General features: G+C 37.6%; 1 protein-coding gene across 4 annotated transcripts in view; it reads left to right on the top strand.

Moving 5' to 3' along the window:
* Syt1 (synaptotagmin 1) overlaps positions 1–27116 on the top strand; it is a 47027-nt gene extending 19911 nt beyond the window's left edge. For 2 of the 4 annotated variants that reach the window (XM_017908218.1, XM_017908216.1), the window contains exons 2-9: positions 18623–18740; positions 18832–18957; positions 19816–19961; positions 20043–20141; positions 21499–21693; positions 21764–21940; positions 22559–22810; positions 24791–27116. In XM_017908218.1, the coding sequence (XP_017763707.1) occupies positions 18626–18740; positions 18832–18957; positions 19816–19961; positions 20043–20141; positions 21499–21693; positions 21764–21940; positions 22559–22810; positions 24791–24985 (1305 nt within the window). In that variant the 5' untranslated portion in view covers positions 18623–18625 and the 3' untranslated portion in view covers positions 24986–27116. Of the gene's footprint in view, positions 1–15199; positions 15296–18622; positions 18741–18831; positions 18958–19815; positions 19962–20042; positions 20142–21498; positions 21694–21763; positions 21941–22558; positions 22811–24790 lie in introns of those variants that run through there. The other 2 variants (XM_017908217.1, XM_017908219.1) reach the window with 2 other exon arrangements.
* Positions 27117–27139: the final 23 nt, after the last annotated feature.

Below are 27139 nucleotides of genomic sequence, written 5' to 3'. Positions count from 1 at the left end.
CCCCCTCAGAGCCAAGTCCTATACCTTCCAGCTCCTCTTCTTGGCGGTTCAAGTACCTCGAGGATCCGCCAGTGACGAAAATGACAAATAATGAGCTGATAATTATCGTGATAAATGTTGGAAGAATTTTTTTTCTTATTTTTTGGGGGTGGGGAGAACGTGGAGTCAAATGAAAGATTATACGAAGATCGTGAGAGTAAGAGAAAAAAGTGCCATGTTATTTTGTCATGCAGATATTATACTGTTTTCCTTATGTTTCCTACTTTTTTTCTTTTTCTTTTTCGAGAATATGGGATCAAATGGAAGACCATATAAAAATCGTGGGAGTAATAGAGAGAAATATTACGTTATTAAGTAATATGTTATCAACATATTGCACTGTTATTCTTTACTTGGCTATTCTAAGGAAACGTTCAAACGAAATTTAACCTCGTGTAACTCCACGTTCCACGAACAAATAGGAGAACAGCTGTTTCGTTCGTTATAAATAATTTTTTAAAGAGAGAATTATATTTTCGATTGCAAGTAGTAGCTTTAAACTTTAAGGTTTGAATACGACTGAAAGGTATCAGGTAACCCACGTGAAAAGCTACATACAGGAAATATTTATACCTAACATTTTAAATCCGATCAGGGTTTTACAAATGTCACATGCATCGTTCAAACTCCCACGAACGGGGAACAAAAAATAGAGAATTCTTTGCAACCACGAGGTGTACATTCGAAAAGATTTTGCAAAATTAATGTCACGTAAATCCCCTGCCATCGAACTGGAAATGCAATTAAAATTTCACCAACTCTGCATCAACTCTCCGAATTTTCAAAGGTGAAAACTAGCAAGAATTGCAATATAATACAATAAAATACAATACAAAATATTACAATACAATAATTAAAGAATATTTCCACGGTCTAGCTTCATCGGTCAAAGAATATTTCCGTACCAAGGTAATGCTTTTCCAAGCTCATGGAACGCGAAAGAAGAACATGACTGGGTTACAAAAATCTAGAACGAAATTCAGCCTGGTCAACGACCTTACAAAGGATCAGCTCGCGCTGGAAGCGGGGTGGTCTCGATTAAGAAGCACTAGAAGGCCGGCGAGCAACGGTTAAACGAGCGATTGTTAAGAAATCGATGCAGTTGCTCCGAAACTTCAGACACTAGTCGTGATCACGGCGAGAAACTATCATTACGACTAAGTGGTTTGCCGATCCCCAGAGGGTTGAGCGACACGTGAGACCCCGGTAACACGACACCCCTTCGCACCCACGCGTCTGCAATGCAAGAAGGGTGCAAGCTCCGCCATTAAAATTCGTAACGCACTTAGCCGAGGCAGGCTACACGAATCTTCTCTGTGAAATGTTGCACCCTGGGTACAGCGATATTTTCTAGCGTCCTTCTAATATCTCCTTGCGTAATCCCCGTTCCGGCAAAGTGATCGCTGGATTCCGAGGAGGAATGTCTCATTGAAGATGGAGACTGATTCGCTATGCGTGATTCCCTCTCATCTTCGAGAATCGTTACTTTGTATTCTTGAGATATTCGAGATGGGAAACTTAACTCGCTGAAACAAAGAAATGGAAATTTATTTATTTATTTAATAATAATTTACGGGTAGTAGAACCTACTAGTGTATAAACAGAAAATAACAATTTATCAGTTTGTTAGAGAGAGAAAGAATATGGGTTACCTATGGTACAAATGCCTATATAGCCGATATGAACAATTTGCTTGGAGATTTAACCCTTTGCACTCTGAATTATTTTTGCAATTTTGTTACCAGCAACTTCATACTATTTTAAGTACTTTGAAATTTACTTCACAGGACAGTTCCTCGATTACTGTTTATTTTAAAGAATTTTGATTATCGATTATATTAACACTAGGTTTACGGACTCTATCTGTATATCTATTTCTACATATTCGACACCTGTCAAATTGACAGGTAAAGGAAACCAAGTGTCTCTTTTTTAACGATTAACTTAATTTATAAAGCAATTATAATATTAACAATCTTAATATAAGTTAACTAAATCTGTTACCATCGTATAATTGGAGCAACCCATCCATCAAATTGACGGGTTCCGTAAATCTAGTGTTAAATATAGGTCTCAAACAATGTTGTAATTTATGTTTCGAATTTAAGTAATTCAAGTAGTTGCTTATTTTCTGTTTTCTTGTTTGCCAAATAAGGAATCAAAAAACGTTGAGTGTAACTATAGGAGTGCAAAGGATTAAGATCTGGTTTTTAAACGAAGAGATACTATTGCCAAAAAATTGAATGTTCGACGAGAAATCGTTTGCAAGAATGCAATTTATTTGAAAGGTGAGAAATTTGAGGGAAATTTCAAAGAAATTTCAAAGAAATTCTAAATTTTTTCGGGATTAATTATTTTATCTGACTGTCGCGTCGAAATTAAATTTTGGGAAAATTCTGATGCCGAATTATGTTGATCCTAAAGACCAGACTGTTGTAAGACCATAACTATGTTTTCCTTGATCCACCATGGAACACTGACAAAAGACTCGATTGTTCCTTCTCCTGTAATAATTTGGTCTCTTGATATAACGATGTTAGAGAAAATGTTGGTATTAACGGGATTAATAACAACTTTAATTAATTTGAATATAATATCGTTATCAAAACAGATCCCATTATCGGAATTGAAAGGCTACAAGTAGATGCTCCGTTGTTACTTTCATTAGCCAGTGATTGTAGAATATTCCTTTTATATTTCTCCCTGCATTTTTCAGTTGTTTGATCTCGCTCCTCTCGGATAGGATGAATTACGTTGAATTACGATGGAGATGATATTCCCAGTGAAATTATGGAGATGGTGAAAGCGGAATCTGAATAGAAATTGTTTCAACGAGGATTTATTACAATTTTCTACCAGAAGTGTACATAAATTTCATGCAAATTGCGAATTTCGTAATAAAAGTGGTCGAAAAAGGAGAGAGGAATAACAGAGCGAATAAATTTCCGAATAACACTCCGATCTTAATAAACGTCTTGATGAAGGAATGCTCGGCAAATTTTCGAGAGAAGAAATTGATTATTTATTTATTATTTGTTATTGGGATTTTTGGAGTGCGGAGCACTGGTATCGCATAAATGGAATGTCTCTTAATTGTGATAAATATCGTGTTATGCGTTCATGTAGGAGAGTATTCCCTATCGAATTTGATTAAAAGACCAGTGGTGTTTCCTCGCATCCTGTATCGGAAATGCGAGATTTAGGTGTCCGTTTCACATCCGGGCTTAACTTCTCTCCTCATTATCAATTAAACAGTACCCTTGGATTTGTAAAACACTGTGCTACAGACTTCAATAATATCCAATGCATCGAACTACTCCATTGCAATCTCGTGAGATCACGTCTCGAATATGCCTCCACAATATGATCTTCTAATCTCATTAAATATAAAATTAGCATAGAAAGAATTCAACATAAATTTCCAAGGTTTGCAGCTTATAAATCCGGGCACAGAATGGACTTTACCGATCACGATTATGAACCAATCTTAAAAAGACTAAACCTGAAATCTCTTAAAGCTCGTAGGGCGATTCTCGATCTGCTATTCCTATTTAAATTAATTAATGACGTCATTAACTGTTCTGAGCTACTTTCCTCTATCAACTTTTATTCGCCTGCTAGATCACTGAGGTCATCGCGATCATTCCTGCCTTGCAAATATACTTCCAGATACGCCAATACCGACCCTGTAAACCGAATTCGCGAACTCGCAGAAAGGACCAGTTTCGAGCTAGATTTCTTCACTGGATCGGTCAATTCCTTTCATAAACTGTTATTTAAATATGTCTAATTTATACTGTCGCTTCTTCGTTCGTATTTGATATGTAACGTTTATTATATGCAATGTCCTCCGTGTAGAACTTGTTAAATCTGCAAATGTATACTAATCGGACTACCCGTTAATTATATATATATAAATAGATTTATCTCGTTTCGCGGAATTCGACAAAGTCTATCTCGATCGAAGATTAATACGCTGTTCATTTGAACAAACGATGCGTGCTGCTCGTTCTAAACGGATCAAATTTACAATGTAAATGGTTTGTTTGCACAAGGCAAACAGGTATGCGCGGTTGACGCAAGATGGCAATTATCGATTCACTTGCACGAGACGCTTCGATACGTGTGGCGATCTTTCGACCGATTTTTAAGAACCGCAATAAGATCGAAGACACGATTGCAGGCCAAGTAATTTATGTTCATCGGAGGGACACGCGTTAAGTCGCTGCAACGCCCACGCATCCTTATTTTCCACGGTGCCAAGTTAGCTATCGATTCTGCATATTACAGTATATATTAGACGATTTCTCCTCACGTGTGCCGATAAACAATACCACCGTTCCATCAACGTCTCGATTATATGCATATATTCCTGCCCCGTTGGAAATATTCTATTCCAATTACCTTTCGAGCAAACATTCTCAAACATCCTTAAACCAGCCTGGATAAATAAAGCAGGAATACCATTACACGGATTCTTTGTACCTCCGTTGTTCCTCGTTTGTGCTGCTTCTTCGTGTCTCTTTGTTATCGTTTTTACACGGTATAAGTCGAGAGAGGGCTGATTTTCTCGCTTTCCCAGTGGTTGTGCATACTTTCGTCGGCTTCGTGGAAACGGGGATTGTTTACGACTTGAGGGAAGAACGTACGATATTACGAATACGAGAATCACTTGATGCGTGTTTGCTGTTCCGCGAAGGGAATTATAATTGAAGATGGCAGCAGTGGACTGCAATTCTCGATTATTTTTTTGGGGTTCGGTACATTAATCGTGGCTTTTCATATTTTGGGAATTAGTCCCCGTGTTTCAGCAACGTGGTAATTTTCCTTAATTTGTCTGAATGATTTACTATACGCTGGTATACTATATAGGAGATATTATAGGAGATATGTATGATGCTACAGCAATGTCAACATTAATATCCAAGATATTAATGAAGAATAATATTGTTAATATTAATAAATAACGTTATTTTATTCGATTTTGGGAATTAGGTCTTGGTTAGAAGAATCCTTGTATGGGAAGTCGAATAATTCCTGAAGAAACATGTTAAGTCACATGCTACATATGTATATATACATATGTATATAGAGAAGAAGCAATAGCTTTGATATGTTAAATGATAATTTATTCTACCTATTATTATTATTATATCACGTATTTGTTTGTTATTTCCAAACGTGTGGTAAATAACATAACATAAAATCCTAATATTATTATATTATTATAGTATTATATATAATATAATAATATTAGGATTTCACGTTTTATTATTTATCACACATTTGGAAATAACAAACAAATAATAACGATGATGATATAATAATAATAATCGGTACAATAAATAATCATTTAACATATCAAAGCTATTGTTTCTTTTCTATTATAATAATACTATATACAATATAATATTCCAAGCTGATTGAAACAATAAATCAACGATTAGTCGAAAAGAAAGTTACAAGAGAAATTAAACAATACGAATTTAGTGCCAATCCTTTCCAGCAATTCCTATTTACCATCGACTGTCAATTAAGCCAATTTCTAGTCCATTTATAATTCCCCGAACAAATTACTTTTAAATCAATTACCAATTTATCCAATCAAATTATTGTTGGATTATTAAATTGTAATTAATTTACAATTTCTCAACCGAATGATTACGAAAGCAATTATTACGATCAATTTATAATTTGTCTAACCAAATCATTTTCGAACCGATTTACCATGAATTTATAATCTCCTCATAATAATTTATCCTTTCTATAAATTTAGGACACCCTATCACGCACCTGTGCCCCACCAACTCCAAACCCGAGACACCTCTGATAAATCAAGACTCCGATTACCACCGTGGCTTATCCAAAATGTCGAACAGGCTGGTAAAATACGAAGCAACGAAATCCCCTACGCTATAAACCATAGTCCGTTTTTACGGTTTTAATCCCGACGAAGAATTTTCCCGTGGCAGATTTCCGAGCTTTCGTTGCGCCGCGCCTGCCTCTCATAATTAAGTTAATTAAGAGGAAGCAGCGGCACGTACATCCGTATTTCCACGGTGTACCACGGCTTATTCGAACGTCTAGTAGACCGGTAGCCAGGCGGGATTATCCTTGAAACTGGAGACAATGAAGTAAAATTCAACGAAAAAGAAAGACGAAGGGTGGATGGAAAAGGAGAAAAATAAGGCAACATCCATCGGGTCCTTTGTTCTCGAGAATGGCTGCCGGCTTGCGGCGAACGCGGAGAACTATTGCGTGCGTGGGTGACGCGTGTCTGACGTCAATTTATCGTCGCCGCGACGATAACGATTATTTTGTCGGCCTGCGAATAGTTGCGCCTCCGTTATCGCGTTATCGAATTTTATTGGAGGCCAATGTCGGAATTACGAGCCAGCAAAATGGAGAATTCGCCAACCTGCAATCTCATTTTTCCCACCACTTAGTCCCCTTTGCTGCCTACCTAGCCGCCATATTGGATACTCTTTCCGCGATTTATTCGAGGAAATAGGCCTTTTCAATCGAGACTTTCCGCGAGTTTGAATGACGTGGCTGATTTTTCCGTGCTGGAAATTTTTCTTCTTTTTTCTAATATCAGAGAGAGCGGGATTTTGTTTGTCGCTGGGAAGGGAAATGTGGAAATACGAGTTTAGGTAAATAGATGGATATCGAAGAGTGAGTGGTATAAAGCAGATGGAAATTTTCATGAAAATTTTTGTTAAGAGAAACGGAGTCGCTCGATGACCGTGCTTTGGCATTTTCGATACACCCATTAGCCCGGCAAGCTCGTAAACATTAAATCGGTAAAACGGAAGACAAATGGGAATATTAATAGCAAATGAATAGAAGAGCGAGATGAAAGAGAAAAAATTGGAGGGTAAATGAAATGAAACATTTGTCGAAGTCAATTATTTGTAGTTGGAACACAAACGTAGATTATACTTGCGAATGGAAATTCGAAATAAACGGGAATATCGTGAAACGAAATTAAAATCAACCAATATAGAAATATCGCGAAAGCGATGGGCCAAATTCCAACGAAATGCGAATATCATTCCCGAATATAATAATTCAAAAAGTATCATTTAAATTGTTTCACTGAATATCGTTCGAAACGAAATATGAAAGCGCACGTGCAAAAATGAAGCTTTTCAATCGTAATCCCTAAATTCCAAACCCCTTCACTAATGATCGAAATATCTATAGCATTCGTGCATTTATGCGATATTAACGAAAACGTGAGAGGACTGCGAGAAAATCCTGGAAGCTTCTATTGAAGGCTTTAAACGCTTATTTTAATATTTAATTTAAATTAGCATGTATCGTCTCCGTTCGTCCTGCTGTCGTTATTTATACAGGGTGGGTCACCACATATTGCCATCTAAATATATTATACGTCATTATTATTCATCTGAAAAAGGTTTCAGATGAAATGGAATGGTTTTGAGAGAGGCATATTCTGATGGTACTAGTTTCTTTGTAATTGGACGTCTAAAGGACATATGAAGATCATTAATATTTTTTAAAATGGAATCACATATTTTCTGCTTTTTCATATTCTTCACAAAAAGGTATTAACCTTTTGCACTGGAGAAGCAACTCTCAGTCGCCATTTAATCAGATTCTAAAGATCGTTGTTAATTAATATCTCGAATTTAAAATTGCCCAACAACGCGTGGAATATCGAGGTAAAATAATTCTAAGTCTTACAATTAATTTGCACTTCTTATTTGAAAATATCGTCGGCTTTATGGCAGAAAGTCTTCGAATTACAATGTTTCTGTAACGAAAATATCGTCGAGTGCAAAGGGTTAACCTATTTACGTTAAAAAATCATTAATTTAGGGGATATTTTAATTTTAATGTTAGTGACTTGTCAATATTATGAATTCAATGTGATAACTGTTTACATCACGCAATATTGCATTTTCTGTGTTGATAATTCTTGCTCTCCTACCTATTGCGAAATCCGCACATTTGAAAATAGTTCAACTACTGTTCTTATGTACCATTTAGTCTCTGTTACGTATTTATTCTGATAGGGTGAATTGTCACTCCATAATGAAGTATTCTAAAGAAGAAGAGATAGACATGTTATCAATCTATGTCGAAGCTGAGAAAAATGCAACACATGCAGAAAAATTATACGCCATATACTATTACATATTGCCACTCGTCGGCCATTGTTATTTCGCCTGAATAATGTTTTCCACGACTACTCATCGACCCTCGTCAACTAACGAACAACGGGCTAAGACCCTCGCTGATGTTCAGCCTAACTTGTCATACAAAAGGACACTACTGTAGGGGTTCTCCCCCATGGTTGTTGAAAGTCGAGCTAGTCGCAGGTATCCTCGTGTAGCTAAAAGGGATGAAAGGAAAATGAAGGGATGCATTTAGTCTCGGGCCTGCTAGTGGACTCATCGATAAGGTTACCCTAGCAGACCCTGCCTTGGACCGGGATAATATTGGAAGATCAGGAAATTTTATATATAATAATTGGAGATTTTCCGAGGACTTTCTCGCAAGTCCTCGAAGTCGGAATCCATCTAGTGACGAGGGTGTGAATGAGGGTCGTTACAATACTAAAAACAAAATGCAAAAATACACGGTACAAAAATGAATCTAATTAACTAATTATCCAAATAATCTAATTCCAAGGCAACCTGTTCCTCGATAGATCACCAATCATTGATGTCATCCATCCGTCTATTTATCATTAACCCCTTGACTGCGGCAGATTTTGATACGCAATGGCCGTACCATACGACAGGAATTGAGTTACGATGTGCGCCATTTTTGTGAAAACATGCGCCCTCCGTGTCAGAAAGCTAAACTACGCCGAGAGTCTATAAGCGCCCTCCGTGTCACAAACGCCAAATTTCTAAGCGCCTATAGGCGCCCACAGTAACCAAGAGGTTAAGAAACATTCAGCCATCGAACTAGCAGCTTCATTTTCGTCAACAGTGTCTGAATTTCACTCAACCTAGCCTGTTTCCAGCGAATCGCGTCCACTCGTGCACAGATGCTCACGAAAACGAGTTTGACCCGGCTGCAAAGCGAAAGTTCATCAACTCCAATTTTCCCGATCGACATTCCACGATAATGACACTGAATTCCGGTAATATTCACCGTGTCAGAGCAGCGACACGTCTCCCCTGTCCAGTATTCAGTGACGTAACGCTATTAATCTCGGCGCGCAAGTGCAACGACTGCACCTGTGACACAACAGGAAGTGACTAGGGGGCCCGAGAGCGGAAGAGCCTTCGGGGCAAGTAGCAAAACCTTATCGATGTCAGACAGTGACGAGCTGCGCCACGCCCAGCGATTTCTCTCGTTTTCCATCCTTTCCAGGGTATTATCCTGCCGCGTTCGAAGCGAATCTGATTTCCCTGCAACGAGCCTCCACGACCTCGATGCTTCCGCGCTACGTCATCGGGAACGCTGACGTAACCGATAGCCGTGATACGCACCGTGCAGTATTAACCGCTTAACGACCCTGATTAGACGATACGAGAAAAAGTTTCCGCGGCTCCCGAACCGTGAAAGTACGAGGAATCATGCTGCTTGTGACTTTTAACGACCTGAACTGGAACTTTGAGAGGCGGGCGGGTCGAAATTGAGTTTCGCCGATGTAATTTCGACTCGGGCTTCGTTGCAGCCTTTGCGAATAAAATGCACGGTCGTGTATAAATTTAAATATCTGGAAAAGAAAAATTCTCTTTTACTAGCACGCAAGAGCGAGTGCTAATAGAGACAGCGAGATCATTTTTAGAGATACAGGTGAATCCAGTCGAGCTAATTGCACGAGCGTCGATTTTGCTATAATTTTCTCTCAGACTGGAGCTAGAGAGCACTAGGGATCAAATATGCTGAAGAATATGAAAAGAAGATTACTTTCTTTCACTATGTCGTTTGGATTGTGAGAATTTGTACATGGTACAGTCAATGCACAAATATACAAATTATAAACAGAAGATAATGGGGTAGGGAATGCTAGAAAGACAAAATGGCGATCACCAAGAGACCAAAAGAAGAGTCAGAAAAAGCCATGGAAGTGAAAAGATTTACTTCAGTAGAGGGAATTTAGTTTTTACAATATATTAACCCTTGAAACTCAATTGGCACCCTTCAGTCGCCATTCGATAAAATTTGGGAGGTCGATAGTAATTAATATGTTAAATTTAAGATAATGTAACTATCATTATCGTTAATTTTATAACGGAAAATCTTTGAACTCCTACTCTTCTTTAGCCAAAAAATCGTCGAGTGCAAAGAGTTAATTGTCATTAACGATTTAATCCTTGACAATGCCGGTCTCATGCACCGATGTCGACCAAAAGTTCGTTGTCAGTCCCTAGAATACACGTCGTCTAAACGAAGAGTCTACTATCAGTCCCCTGGAACTGACGTAACACTCAACGTATTAACCCTTTGCGACTCTCAATAGCCATTTAATCAGATTCCAAAGATCTTTGTTAATTAATATCTCCAATTTAAAATGGCCAAACGACGCGTAAAATAATTCTACGTCTTACAATTAATTTGCACTTCTTATTTACCGTTTTGAAAATATCGTCTACCTTATTGCAGAAAGTCCTGGAATCACTATGTTTCTGTAACTAAAAGATGGCCAAGTGCAAAGGGTTAATACCGTGAGTGGTAAACGGGATGCAATGATCCATTAGCAAATTTCCAAAATCTAATTTTCCCCCGTTAATGAGGAAATTCGTTATCGACCTGCTCAACTCCTTGTTTTCGAATTTTTCGTCTGGCAAGATTCACTCCCGGTTATTGATTCTAGGTTATGTAACGGAGAGATGTATCCAAGTACACACTAGGGCAGAGAAGTGTTCGGATTCTTCTACTCTATTGGAATTTTCATAAGTCCTGTATCACCGATTATACCTCTTCGTCGATTATGATCAATTATTCTCGATAATCTCTCTTTCATCGTGAAAGGCACTGCTCAAGATCTTAACTCATTCTCGAGTTTCACGAATCCCGACTATCCTAACCTAACCTTCTTCGGGTATCAAATTCGTAATGCCTGCAGCCTTCGCACTATCGAGTCTCTAAGCTTAAGCTCGCCACAGGGTTAACGGAATCGAACATCCCAGTGACCTCGAATAATCCAACAAAGTTTCGACAATTTTAAAATTCGATATCGCGACCAATTTTTTCTGTATATTTTATTATAACCAACGTTAGGCGTATCTGAAGCCTACAGCGAGCGTCCATTTTTAACTTCGGAAAGGGCAGCGTGCTAAAAATAAGGGGAAACAACGCGCGTATTTGGTATGAAACAGGATTTATGGAACGCGAATACATTCCGCGAAACGTACACAGTGGCGTAAATGCAACGCGAAGTTGGCCGAAGGGGCAGAGATGATAGCCGTAGATAGGTAAAAGTGGAGGTGGAGAAAGTTATCGCGACACGAACAGGCCTGTGGGCTAAAATAATTCCCGGCTGTATACCCTGCACGATCTCGCTTTCCTTCCTGCTTCCTTTTCGGCCAGCCGATCATCTCTTCTTTCGAATGCCATAATCTTCATCCCAATCCCTGCTCTCTTCTTTCCCTTTCGTGCACGCCCACGCGATTCTCCTTTATGTCCTCGAAGTCAGTTCAAGGTGACATTTCGAGGAGGAATTTCGTTGTTACCCTGCTGGCGTGTCGCCATTTTATTTTCACGGATGGGGCGCCAACGAGTCTTCCTCCCCTTGGATCCGCTACTGTGGAACCTACGAATAAGTTTTGGTCCATTAAGTTCCTCCTCGAGCTGATATTTAAGGGTTTTCGTCGAGCTAATAATACAGCCAACTCGATTTTATTCCTGTGTCACCCGATCTTCTATTATCTGGATATTTCCTAGAGTCGACGATTTATATTTTCATGTATCTTTTAACATTTTGAGTGCCACCTACTTTTTATCCGGTAAATGGCTCAAGGGGCCAGAATAAAATTTCCATTATTCTTGGAATATAACGACGAATTATCAAACGATATGGCAAAAATAAAATTTTGGAAATTATTCGTATCTTCTATACAAACTTCTCTGTTTATTTAGGGACTTCAAATATTTAAAAATTGGCTAGAAGGAAACAAATATAAATTTAAAAAATTAGTATCACTTGGCACTGGTGACCACCATTGCTCCACTGAGGAGACAAGCGCCTGTCACTGATGACCACCATGACAGTCAACGTGTTAAAACATATGTGTCAATTTTTCTGTCGAATTTTTCGCCATACCGATCATAAATTTTAGTTATTACTCTTGATATACTTCTAGTAATATTTTTAATGGTAATATTCTAGAATAGCGTGAGATTTAAAAGGATTCCTTGCTCTCTGAAAATAATAGAAATTATTCAGACCTACGAAACTTTTCCAAACCCTATCGTTTTGAGAATGGAATTATGGAATTAGTTTTATCTTTAGGTAGATTTTAATTTTAAGAATCGAATGGAACGTTCTGCAGGGATTTAAACGAGATTCGAATCCCTTTATATCTTATCTAGGGACCCAAGGAGGGAAGACGAGTAATGAAAGACAAATACAGGCGTGCTAAAGACGATTCGAGACGATCGCAGTTAGTGGTGCAAGGACGAAGAAAGTTTGGAGTATAGTTGGACCAAAGTCAATTGGTCACCGAAGGCCACTCGAACAATGTCACAGTCACCAGAGATCGTATCTTCTACGATTTCGCTACACGTTTCGCTGCATGCTTTCCCACATGTTCGACACACACGCGAATGCATGCGCAATAAAAATGAAAGCGAGTATAGGGAAATACAGATGGTTCTGCACTTCCGGGGACAGACAAGAGTGGACTGAACAAACACTCGTCGGGGTTAAACGCGAACTTGTTAGGATTGATTGAGCCAAGGATCATTTACAACGACGTTCGTCGATAAACTCGTGTTCCTGGATTTTTCCCAAACGCAGAGATTCAAAAGGGATGCCGAGGAATACGAAGAATAGGCATTGATTGCAAATTAATACAAATAATCGATCGTATTATCTGTCTGGATCATCTAATAACGAGCAGCATTGTATCATCTTTTCTGAAAATTGCGGAGAGTATACGTGATTGAAATGCGATGTATTCGAATTAACGAGATGTAATTAGGAATTGATAAAAATGAGAAAATGAAGAATTAAAAGAATTTTAAATAATCGAAAATAATACCTACTAATTGTATTATTTATCTAGCTCATCTAATAACCAGTATCGTTGTATCTTTTTGGGGGAAAAATCGTGAAAAGTATACACCATTGAAATGCAATGTACGAATTAACGAGAAGTAATTAAAAATAGATAAGCATTTGAAAATGAAGAATTAAAAAAATTTTAAATAAACGAGAAGATTACAAATGAACGAAAATAATATCTACCATTCGTATTATTTATCTGGATCATTTAATAACCACCATCATCTTTTCAGAAAATCGTGAAAAGTATACGCCATTGAAATGCGATGTACGAATTAACGAGAAATAATTAAAAATTAATAAAAATGAGAAAATGAAGAATTAAAAGAATTTTAAATAATCGAAAATAATACCTACTAATTGTATTATTTATCTAGCTCATCTAATAACCAGTATCGTTGTATCTTTTTGGGGGAAAAATCGTGAAAAGTATACACCATTGAAATGCAATGTACGAATTAACGAGAAGTAATTAAAAATAGATAAGCATTTGAAAATGAAGAATTAAAAAAATTTTAAATAAACGAGAAGATTACAAATGAACGAAAATAATATCTACCATTCGTATTATTTATCTGGATCATTTAATAACCACCATCATCTTTTCAGAAAATCGTGAAAAATATACGCCATTGAAATGCGATGTACGAATTAACGAGAAATAATTAAAAATTGATAAAAATGAGAAAATGAAGAATTAAAAGAATTTTAAATAATCGAAAATAATATCTACTAATTGTGTTATTTATCGAGCTCATCTAATAACCAGCATCATTGAACCTTTCTTTCAAAAAATAGTGATAAATATACACAATTGAAATGCAATATACAAATTAACGAAAAATGATTAAAAATTGATAAAAATGAGGAAATGAAGAATTAAAGGAATTTTAAATAATCGAAAATAATATCTACCTATCGTATATCAGTCCTTATCACAGGAACTCCTACGTCGTTTTTTGTTTTTTTTTTTTTTTTTTTTGAAAATCGTGAAAAGTATATGAGACTGAAATGCAATGTACGAATTAAAGAGAAGTAATTAGAAGTTGATAAAAATGTGAAAATGGATTCGACGTTACACCGGAGACCTTCTGTTCGTGCAATTTTCCAGTTACCGCAAATTTTCCACAAACTTTCATCTTTTCGCGATATCCCGGATTTCAAATAACTTTCTGGAACGAACTCTGTATCAAAAAGCTCGGAATAAATGCTCGCTGCAAAAACCTGCCGACAGACGTTTTTACATTTACTAATTAAAAATCAGCTGCATGCGTTCGACTCTGAGAGAGAGAGGCAGGAAAATAGAACCCGGAAGCGGCAGAGGTCGTTATAGAGTTAATGCACGCGATGTTTGCAAGCCCAGTGCAATCAATCTATGAATAAGAAACGAAGTTACCGATGATATAATTGATAATTGAAACTCATTACGAATCTTTCTTTCTAATATATTGCCAAACTATCTCTTTCATCCTCATTTTCCTTCGTTCCATTTATTATTCCTTATACTCCATTTCTGATTAAATTATCGTTAAATATTTTCTCGCAATTTCTGCAATTATGGTAATCATATTTTGCCAATGAAACGAATGAAATTTGCTTATTTCTTCGCTCTCTAACTGTATTCCTATTTGCTACTTTTAGTTCATCGCGAAAATGGAAATTTTCTTGTTTGAAGTACGAAAAATGACGGTAATTGTTAATAAATTTTAATAAATTACTAAAGTTACTAAAAATGAGAATAGTCTGCTGATTTGTTATAAATAGCAAATATCCAAGGACGAAAATTTTGAAAAATATCTTGAACGGTTTCGTGTTTGACATTATGAATATTATGTAGCCCGAATGTTAAAAATCATGCCAGTAACCACGATACGCATGCGAACTTAATCTACGAATACGGAAGCACAGTGTTGATTGTAAAACCTCGCAGTGGTCACAGAAACACTGAAAGCATTGGATCCGGTTTCGTGATACGGCTCTGTGATTCAGTTCTACGATAATCAAAAAATATGACGTTTAGTGTCCCATAAATTATACCTGGTATGATTCCTGGAATATTTATAAATAATTCCTTTTCCTAAATTTTCTCGCATATTTACCAATGCACGTGTGCTTTTATCTTGCATGTTCAAAATGTGTACGAATTGAAATAAATTTCCTGTCCCATTTTAATCCACGCGTGTGTAATACGAGTGATTTATCAGTGAAGTTGAAGTAAAACTTTAACAGGGTGACGAATAAATTCGGAAAATTTCACGTTTCGAAATTCCGGTGAAAATTCGCGAGGAAAATAATTTATTCGGTAACAAAAGTAACAAATAAGATATATCGACCAGAAATATATTTGTCAAACGTAGCTGACCGTGAGTATTAACAATGATTTATAAAATGAATAAATGAAATGCAATTCAGGTTTCGTTTCGATTATTAAACGTTGGAAAACTAGTTACACAAACGTTAACAAATTCAACAGAACTAACAAAGCATCCAATCGATACTAACAACATCTGTCTGTGACATTTAACCGAAGTGTGTCAATTGTACTTGTCATTTCACTGGTAAAAGAAGGCTGCTGGAAAAAGTACAACACTACATCAAACTCCCAAGGAGACTTACGAATAGGCGTAAATATCGCGCAATTTTTCTCCACTTTCCCCAAACTAAAATATTAAGAAATATCGGGAAATTTTACCGCGACGAATTTATAAAAGGGAAAAATAAAAAAGAAAAACACAAACGAACGTGCGATCAACATAATTAAGCTGGAAAAAGAAACCTTTGAGAAAATTAAAGACCCGAAAGAAGGCTTAAAGAATCGTAAATACGTCGAGAAACGTGAGTCGAAATTAGGACAAAAAATTCACGTTAAATTCCGAAACTTTGAAGTCAAACTAAAAGACATTTTAATGAAACTTAAAAATCTAAGGTAAATTCGAGAAATCCTAATTAAAATGAAAGTTCGTACCGCCGAGAGAACGTTGTTTCCACCGAATCTTTAAACCGACAAACCAGCAAGAATTAAGAAAACGAGCTTAATTTATTCCGTCGACTTTTCTTCGAGCTTCTGAATTTTACTACAGGAAACGTGCTTACGGCTAACCGGATTTTCAACCCGCCTGAAAAAAGCGACGCAACTTTGAAAAAGAATTTCAGGCGAGAACGGAATTCAAGCTCTCCCGTTGTTTCCACTGCGAGCTTTATATCGATGGTGAATTTCGCATGAAAGAATTTCGCTGCCACACGGAAGAAGCTTGTTTTTCTCGATCGGAGTCCATGACACAGTTTAAAAAATAGATGCATTAAAACCGACGTTGTTGGACTCGTTTATCGAATTTTCAAACGAAAATTTTGAGTCGAAATTAAGAATCGAAAGTATAGAAACAGTCAGGAGGTACGTTAATTTCATGAAATCTCTTCAGAGATGAATTTTTCTTAAGGTTCCAATGACTTCGAAACAATGATTATAAAGTAGAATAAATCACTATTAGCAGTGACGAGATTTTCATTTTATTGTCGAGGGATTGGTGAAACTAAAGTGAATAGTTCTCTAACTGATTCTAATTTTGTTTTCACTTATAACAATCACAATTTAATAAAAATTAACCTGCATGTGTTTACCAGTATTTCTGAAGAAGTTAACCTTTAAAAATTGTAAAGGTCATGAAGAAGAGTCACTTGCAAAAATATCTATAATCTAAACAATCTATACCAACCTATCCAAAACAATATCCTTATCAAGTTTATCGAAATTAAATCAATAATATTTCATTATAAATTTATAAATCAAAATCAGGGACAAAAAGACCTATATTATATACTAAATTCCATCTTAACTGAAATTGTTACTAAAATATTGGAGGTTAGGAACGATAACGAAGATTAAACTTTACAGACACGCAATTCATTTTCTACAGAAGTGAAAATCAGAAACAAAAATACATACACTAACTTCCATCTTAACTGAACCTGTTACTAAAATATTGGAGGTTAGGAACGGTAACGGTGACTAAACGACATATATGCTTATACAGTTACAAACATGCGTTACATTTTCTACAAAAATAAAAATCAGAAACAAAAATATACGTACTAAATCCCATCTTAACTGAACCTGTTACTAAAATATTGGAGGTTAGGAACGATAACGAAGATTAAACGATACATATGTTTATGCAGTTACAGACACGCAATTCATTTTCTACAAAAATGAAAATCAGAAACAAAAATACATGTACTAACTTCCATCTTAACTGAACCTGTTACTAAAATATTGAAGGTTAGGAACGATAACGATGATTAAACGATATATATGTTTATACAGTTATACATAATATGTTTATACAAAAACAAAAATACATGTACTAAATCCCATCTTAACTGAACCTGTTACTAAAGTATTGGAGGTTAGGAACGATAACGATGATTAAACGATATATATGTTTATACAGTTACAAACACGCAATTCATTTTCTACACGCGAATATTCAGTATAAATACATAAGAAAAAAAGAAATATAATATTACCATACTAATTTCTCGCTTTTTTTCCAATCGTACTGATATGCAGGCTGCATATCTGACCCGGAAGCATCGGTTGCATTTATCGGTGCGGTAACTCGCCATGTAGAAATAACGATTACCAAAATGCGGTAACATGCTGGTTGCGATAACGTTCCTAGTTTATTACTGTTTGCAGTTTTCATACTCCGAATTTCTTCGCACCTGAATATACCCGATACACTGTTACACGCAAGACAGTGACGGTAACGATTATGGCAATAACAACACGCGATATTACACGGGTCATTCCATGTATACATTGTCATAGATCATCATCTGTCGATCCATAGATCTAACGAATAGACGATTAATACATCAGACTTTTCTTCTTTTCCAAATCAAATTTGTTTTTAACTGAAGACTGTAAAACAACCACAACTATACTTATTGAATTTTTATAGAGTACTAGATACGTATATCGAGATTAAAAAATAGCGAGCACCTTGATTGATCATTATCTGGACAATGTATCAGTCCTGTTAACACTTGACTGCCATGCTGATCATCAGTGTCCAGCGATACTAATTATTTAAATTTATATTTGTTTTATTCTAACCATTTTTGAATATTTGAACAATGTAAATAAATAGAGAACTCTGAATAGAGAATATTAATAATTTCCATCTTTCTTTTTTTTTGCAATATTGTTTGATAATTCATCATTATATCCTAAGAATAATGGAAATTTTATCGTGGCCCCCTGAACGTACCATATAAAAATTGCGTGGCAGTGAAAATATTAATCTGACGAATATTTACGAGGTCGGAGAATTGTATTAAAATGTTTCTTTCGTTTGTTTGTCACAGAAAATGCCTGTCATCAAAAGAGAAGCGGAGAAGCTGCCGGAAGAGCCACAGCCGGTGGAAGAGGTGCCCGCCTCGACGTCGGAAAATCTTCTGGTCACGGAGATGGATATAAAAGAAGGTAAACGACTCCTGGAACCGTTCTCTGCTCTATCCTCGCGATAGAGATCGCCAGGCTTTTCACGGTGATTAACGTTGCTCGCGTTTCGCAGCCACGGAGGCGGAAGTGGTGACCGAAAGTGCAGGGAAGAACTTTGAGACCCAAGTGGAGAACCTCGGCAAGAAGCTCGCGGAGGAAACGGGAATACCAACATGGGGACTCGTAGCGATTCTAATAGGTAAAAGCAAGATTAGATCGCGATTTCATTGTTGTTTGAACGACGACAGGTTCACCGCCAAGCTTGTACTCCCAGAAATATGTGACAATTGAGATTTTTAGGAACGATCTCTCCTTAGAATACGTAAACTCTATGGATCTCTTGCTGGAATGAATTTATTAGCATAGTTCAATCACAGATTCTTTTATAAAATATCAATTGAACGTTTGAAAACAGACTTCTCCTAATTTTATCGACAAATTTCCAAACTACGGGGATTAAAATTTAAAATAATATTATTTAGCCGAAAATAAACACCAAGTGATCCGTCAGTTATTAAATATCACAGTAGCGTGTACAAGTTTCTAGATTCAAGCAGAACGCAAGTAAAATACGATATAGAATATTTTACAAAGAAATTCGTACAAGAATCACACGATCTGTAAACATACTGCACCCCTTTACCTAAACGACAGTCGCCCCTGAAACATTCGACTCTTTCAGATAACTCTAGCCTCACGTACCCTAAACGAACAACATTAATCACGCAAATTTCCTTTGTTTCAGTTGCGTCGAGTGTCGATGAACACTCGAACACGTCACATAATCAAACCATATAATATCACATACGTATACCTAATTCGTAATAAAAGAAAAGAAACTCTCATCCAATATACAGGCAGAGCAATAACACCGAAATAAAAACAAAAGAAAAGAATGAGAAAAAATATAAATTTTCGCTTTCGCGCTTGCGAACTGCGCTTGAATAGGTGCGGCGAGCATGCTAGAAGGCGCCAGATTTAAAAATACCCGTGCATCCGTCGAACCCGCCATTTTTTAATTCGATCTTTCGATTTTTTCCCTTTTACGCTTGAGTAGCCGTAGGCGTAGTAGTTCTCGGAATCTGCTTCTGCTGCATCAGAAGATGCTGTCGCAAAAGACGATCCAAGGACGGGAAGAAAGGGCTGAAGGGTGCGGTAGACCTCAAGTCCGTGCAGCTATTGGGCACCACGTACAAAGACAAGGTACGTATTCGGTGTTCCGTGACTTCAAATAGATATTAGACGCACATTCTACACTCGTGGAATCCACTTCGATTTGTTAAGGTCCAGCCGGATATGGAAGAATTGACCGACAACGCGGAGGAGCCGGACGAAGCCGAGAGCAAGCAGAGCGAAGTGAAACTCGGGAAACTGCAGTACAAGGTAATTCGGCGATCTTGCCATACTTGCCCGAGAAACAGAGTTTCGCGTCTCGTTTCCCAAATTCGTGAATGACCAAAGTGGATCGCGTTGGAAACTTAGACAGGGGAAGAGGATGAAACCCTTAGGATTAGAGTCTCTGTGGTTCTAATAGGATCTTGGACTCTATTAATGCAACACAGGGATCAAGGTGAAGATGGTAATGAGGTATGGAATCGAAGACACTAACCCGTGAATGTCTGACAAGATTATTTATTTCGTGGTACCAAGTATATCTCAGAAGACTACATAGACGCCAACTCTTCTATACTCCGATTCTAACGACTGCTTCAGTATTCTGTCAAACTAACTACTCGCTGACTCTTGCTGATTTTTACTAACGACTAGCTCAGTAACTAACTTCGTGACTGACTAACTAACCTGACCTTTAGACACGGGCCTTTTAACCCTTTGCGTACTACGTAAACCATCAATTTGGCCGAGGAACTCATATATGTGTCATGTTTGGCGAAAACAACTGACAGAGCCGAAGGATATATATGTGTCTCACGTAAATGCATCACTGTGGTCAGATATGTATAGAATTTGACATTTTTGAGTGCTATCGATGAAAAGAGCGACTAAGCAGAAGTGTGCAGTGACAATTTGAAATACCTATCATGACAGCAACTAGACTCCATGGTACGGTTAACTTCGAACCGTCCCGTCCGCAAAGGGTTAACGTGTCCGAAAGGCTAGCATCTCCTCTGAAGAAGAAGACGCTCCCTACACACCAAGGTCAGTGATGGAGGAAGCTCCTCCTTTTGGATGAGGCTCTCCGAAGGGTCACCCTCACGGTTGCGTCAGAGAAAGCCAGTTCACGTGGCCTAGCTCAGATTTGCGGCACATATGGCAGCCATATTCTAAGTGTTGAAGCCTCGTTACCTAAATTAGGCTTTCGACCAACGCCTCGTGACCTGAAGTAATAAAGAACACTGACAAATACGCGATTGAACACCGAGTAATAAACTATACAGCACTTGGAACTTAGCTGTTAGAAGGCATTGTTTCACGTAGGAACACTTCTGCTTAGAATCCTAAAAACATCCTACAGTAACGAGAATTGACACTTAGGTGTCTCTGATTATGACTAGATATTCCCTGACAGAGCAAGTTCCAATCTTAATTAGCCCTCGCAGAAACGAGTCTGCGAATCTTTATTTCTCGGGTGAGCACGGTATAAGTACAGGATAAAACGAGTTCGCAAAGTCTTTGTCAGAGTAAGCAGACGCGTAGGTGAAAATTGGATAATTCGCGGGTTACTCGTAGGTTTGTTTAACCTAACGAAATCGATCACTATATCGACGAACGACGCTTGCAGCTGGAGTACGACTTCAACACGAACAGCTTGGCAGTGACGGTGATACAAGCAGTGGATCTGCCAGCCTTGGACATGGGTGGCACCTCTGATCCCTACGTGAAGGTTTACCTCCTGCCAGATAAGAAGAAGAAGTTCGAAACGAAAGTGCACAGGAAAACGCTCAATCCTGCCTTCAACGAAACTTTCACGTTCAAGGTTCGTCCCGGTTCCACCTAGATAGGTAGATCGTGAAACAGATAGAGGGTCAAAGCGTTTGTCTTTTCAGGGCTTGCCATACGCGGACGCGATGAACAAGACGCTCGTCTTCGCGATCTTCGACTTCGACAGGTTCTCCAAGCACGACCAAATAGGCGAAGTGAAGGTACCACTGTGCCAAGTGGATCTGGCTCAGACTATCGAGGAATGGAGAGAATTGCAGAGCGTCGAGGGCGAGGGTGGCCAGGTAAATTGTCTCGAATGTTGTTTTACCAAAGTTCATTCACGAAATTGAACCTTTCCTTAACCTCTTAGGCACGATATGTCATTATAGAGCCTTTCGTGGATGACACCTTTCTGAACAATGCACCACTATAGTGGCTCACTCGCTCACTGTCTCAATTAAATGATCTTTCCATGTGTTTCGTTTCACAGTCTCTTCGCGTTTACAATATTTTATAACAGTGTTAACAATATACAGACAGAATATACAGTCTTTGCTTTTGACATGTCAGTGTCAATTGTGAATTGTTGCTTCTCATTTAAATAAATATACCATTTGCTATTAGTATATTAGATGCTCTTTTTAACATACCGATACGTGTCCTTATAAATTTTTAGAACAGCATTGCAGTGCTGTATCGGTTACGCGTTGAGCCCTGCGCAAAAGTTCAACCGTGCCAAAAAGGTTAAAGATGTGTTAAAAATAAGTTAAATGCGTAACGGAATTTAATGCAATTTCCATTTGGAATTTACGAATCTCGTTGAAAAGAAAGGAAAGACAGAAGTGGTTTGACTTTGATAGTACCGTTTAAATATTTGCGTTCTTTGTGGAGGGAGGATCATATAAATTGGTGAATTACAGGATAACAAATTGGGTGACATTTGCTTCTCGCTTCGATACGTGCCCACCGCTGGTAAATTAACGGTGGTGATCCTGGAAGCGAAAAATCTGAAGAAAATGGACGTCGGCGGCCTGTCGGATCCTTACGTAAAGATCGCTCTGATGCAAAATGGCAAGAGATTGAAGAAGAAGAAAACGTCCATCAAAAAGTGCACTCTTAATCCGTATTACAACGAATCCTTCACGTTTGAGGTACTCTTCGAGCAGATACAGGTACGTATCTTTAATATCTCTCTATTACAGACCGTTTATTTCGCCCCGTTTGTTTGACACAGTTCACAGACACAGGTAAAACCAGTAACAGTGCATATACTTCAACATTTTTCTACTACCTTTGTCACGTTGATTAGCACATATTTTCTCTTTGAATTATTTCCTTAGACAAAGACCACGACAATAACTTTATCTTCCTTTATTTTTGTACCTCTATAACGTAAGGAATTTAGTAAATAGCCAAGATCGCGTTGCAAACGGACGATTTGACCGTGGTCTGCGTAAAAACAATGTCATTGAAAGCAGGGACAAATGATCCGTGTGTAACGCGTTAATAAAAAGCCTTCCATAAGGTGTCAGCTGTATAGCGCGTGCCATTTTTGCTCGAGTAAACAATGCCGTTATAAATAAACGAGAAAGTTCTTTCTGATTTTTATTTTTGAAAGGAATAAAACTAAAATGGCGCACACTCGGCTTTTATACCTTCTAATGCTTATTTAAGAAGGGACCAGGTGCTACCTTATGAAGGGACCAATGTTCAAGTGTCATACTTCCGGATCGTAAAACGCATACTATAGATTGTATATTCTCTGCTACGTAATTTACTTTGCCGCGTAAAATGCTCTCACTCCTCTCACACGAGCTTAAGAATTACGCTTAAACGCTTTGCATGCTCTTTGAACCGAAGGTCAGACGTGTCTAAAGAAGGAACATTCTCTTTAAACCAACGTAAGTTCATCCGACAAGCTCTGCTTACTGGCTCCATACGTGCATCGTGTAATTCTTTCTCCATATCGCAAATTATTCCAAAATTCTCCATCCCATAATATTTCATAACGTCGACTATTTTTCTTTATTTATACCTATAGACTGGATCTCCAAAACGATTTCTAAAATCCGTAAATTTTGCTATCCCTATGTCGAGTATTTTGTAATTGTCAAATACTTCCATTCCCGTTGTCACGTTTTCATTTTCATTCATAATTTTCTATGTCGAGTATTTTCTAATTGCCAAATATTTCTATTCCCATTGTCACGTTTTCATTTTCATTCATAATTTTCTATGTCGAGTATTTTCTAATTGCGAAATATTTCTATTCCCATTGTCACGTTTTCGTTTTCATCCATAATTTCCTATGTCGAGTATTTTCAAATTTTCAAATACTTCCATTCTCGTTGTCACGTTTTCATTTTCATTCATAATTTCCTATGTCGAGTATTTTCTAATTGTCAAATACTTCCATTTTCGCTGTCACGTTTTCGTTTTCATCCATAATTTCCTATGTCGAGTATTTTCAAATTTTCAAATACTTCCATTCTCGTTATCACATTTTCATTTTCATCCATAATTTCCTATGTCGAGTATTTTCTAATTGCCAAATATTTTTATTCCCATTGTCACGTTTTCGTTCTCATCCATAATTTCCTATGTCGAATATTTTCTAATTGTCAAGTACTTCCATTTTCGCTGTCACGTTTTCGTTTTCATCCATAATTTCCTATGTCGAGTATTTTCTAATTTTCAAATACTTCCATTCTCGTTATCACATTTTCATTTTCATCCATAATTTCCTATGTCGAGTATTTTCAAATTTTCAAATACTTCCATTCTCGTTATCACATTTTCATTTTCATCCATAATTTCCTATGTCGAGTATTTTCAAATTTTCAAATACTTCCATTCTCGTTGTCACGTTTTCGTTCTCATCGATAATTTCCTATGTCGAATATTTTCTAATTGTCAAATACTTCCATTTTCGCTGTCACGTTTTCGTTTTCATCCATAATTTCCTATGTCGAGTATTTTCTAATTTTCAAATACATCCATTCCCACTCGCGTTTTCGTATCCATCGATAATTTCCTCTTGGACGAGCTTGTTTTTCGCATTCCGGTAAAATGGCGTTACGATTCGGAGGTTATGGCAACGAGAGAAGGAAGCCGTGAGGAGACAATGCGCTAATGCGTGATTTCACGTTTAGAAAGTGCAATTGGTTGTCACGGTAGTCGACTACGATCGTATTGGCACCTCAGAACCCATTGGGAAGGTCGTCTTGGGGTACAACGCGAGCGGAACAGAGTTGAGACACTGGTCCGACATGTTGGCATCCCCGAGACGTCCTATCGCTCAATGGCACACGCTCAAGGACCCCGATGACAGCGACAAGAAGGACTAAGAGATCGTTGAAAGATGTCCAGCATAAAGGTAATGCACACCAAATGGTTCTAAGCAGATACGACAAATGTACAGAAGCGTTATTTTTTTCCTTTCGTTCCGTTCGATTCCGTTCGCTTTCGCCCCACTCGACAAACTATACGTGTATATACGTATATATACGCGCGTACGTGCATCTGCATAATATATATACATATATACGTGTATTTTCCAACGATATCCGTGAACGATGTACCGTAACGAGAATGCAGGATTTTTCTGGACAAAAACGAGCAAAAGAGAAGGAAAGAGACGGAAGGATGTGCAGGAGAAAAGAGAGAGAGAGAAAGAGAGAGGGGGAGAGAGAGAGAGAGAGAGAAAGAGATGGGATGCAACGATCTCCTCGATGTAATCGATCGACTTTATTTGATGAAAAATAATCGTGCACGAGAATAAAAGTGAGATATAGATATGAGAGAAAGGGAGAGAGAGAAAGACAGAGCGAAAGGGTGGGAGAGAGAGCGCGAGAGTGTGATAGAGTAAATAGAGTACCGAAGAGAAAAAGAAAAACATGAAACAAAGGAAATACTTTAGTAGATATTAATAATCTATTATTAAACTAAACAACAATAAAATACCACCAAAAAAGGTTTTAGTATTAAATAATAATATGTTCTCATGGAGTGTAGCGTCTTGTATATACGTATATCTACCATACATTTTTCCGTAGATGTAACAATTGTACGACTTCGAGTAAACGCGTCCTCTTCGAGGTATCCCGAGACGAAGCATTGAATGACTTTCTCACGTACGAGCTCCGATCGTTAGTCTACGTTTCCTTTTCGTCATTTCAATTCCAAACACGTTTGATAAGACGTTTACACGAGACAACAAAGCTGTTAATCTTATTAGAGTTCTATATTTATATACATATGTACGCGCATGAACGTATGCTGTATATTCTATGTATACACCGCGATTGCATAGAGGTATAACGTATACGGTGTAAATTATCCTGAATTGCGCGTACAATTTTGTTTAAAAGAAATAATAGCGACGTTTTGCATCTACAGATCGATAATCACGTTCGCGCAGAAAATTCGTGCGATTAGAAACACGATTTCATGATGATCGATACGCGTAATATCCGCGGAGTGAAAAAGTTTCGTTGTCGGAAGCCTTCCGGCTACCTTTACACTGTTTACTTCGTGCCCAATGGAACAGGCTTTTCGAAATTTTTATTTAATTTCGTCCCCCGTTTGCTTTGACCACGCGAACAAACCGCGAAAACTATGATCGAATGATTTCTCGTGTGAAAGGAGCAATGCTTTCGATCGCGATATCCTCGTACAGTAACGACCTTAGACTATGCGCTACCTGTACAGGGAACTCGGCTGATTGAAACGCCAAGCGGGCGCGTCGGCGGGAAATTCAAATGCTCGCGGCGGGGAAAGGAGGGAACGTTACACGCTTGGACCGTTTCACTCGCAGAATTGTGCCAGTGTAGTTTTTGTTGTAACGGCATCTCTCGATTATAGTACTTTTACTAGTATCATTTCATAAATTACCTGTTCTACGGATAAAACTGTTATAATCGATGGGTGCGAATGGCGGGTTCGTTTGCGAGTGAAGCTGAGGGGAACAAAGAGGACGTCGTTTCTATTGTTGAGTTCTTGAAATCGAATCTGCAGAATATACGGCGAAATCGAGGACGCGAGGCGAGATCTCGATTCACGCGTGCGTTCGATTTTCCCGCGATTCCGCATGTTCACTCTGAGTATACATACGCGTGTACGTGAAAACTGTAAACATATTGGTATATATACATATTATATATATATTTACCACGTGTTATATATGCAGATACTGTTATTGTTTTTCAAAACGTAACGGGCCTACCGATTGTATAACTTACGTTATCGTTCCGTTAAACTGTTTCTCGGATAACGAACATAAAGAAAAGGAAAAAAACGAAGAAAAAGGAACGTAGTGACGAGTCTACGGTGATTCTCTGTGTATCTTGGGAATTGGAAGAAAAAAAGGAAAAGAAAAAAAGGAAAAAGAAAAAATACGAAAAAACAAAATTCGAAGAGAAAAACATTATATACCTACGTTTCGAACTAAACTTTAAACGAAAATAATTACGAGAACGTCCCGAGATCTACAAAGCATTATT

Source organism: Eufriesea mexicana, unplaced genomic scaffold (assembly GCF_001483705.2).
Source record: "Eufriesea mexicana isolate 0111107269 unplaced genomic scaffold, ASM148370v2 scaffold10264, whole genome shotgun sequence".
Lineage (NCBI taxonomy): Eukaryota > Metazoa > Arthropoda > Insecta > Hymenoptera > Apidae > Eufriesea > Eufriesea mexicana.
Note: the sequence above shows the minus strand (reverse complement) of the source record. Positions and strands in the feature narration are given on the sequence as shown.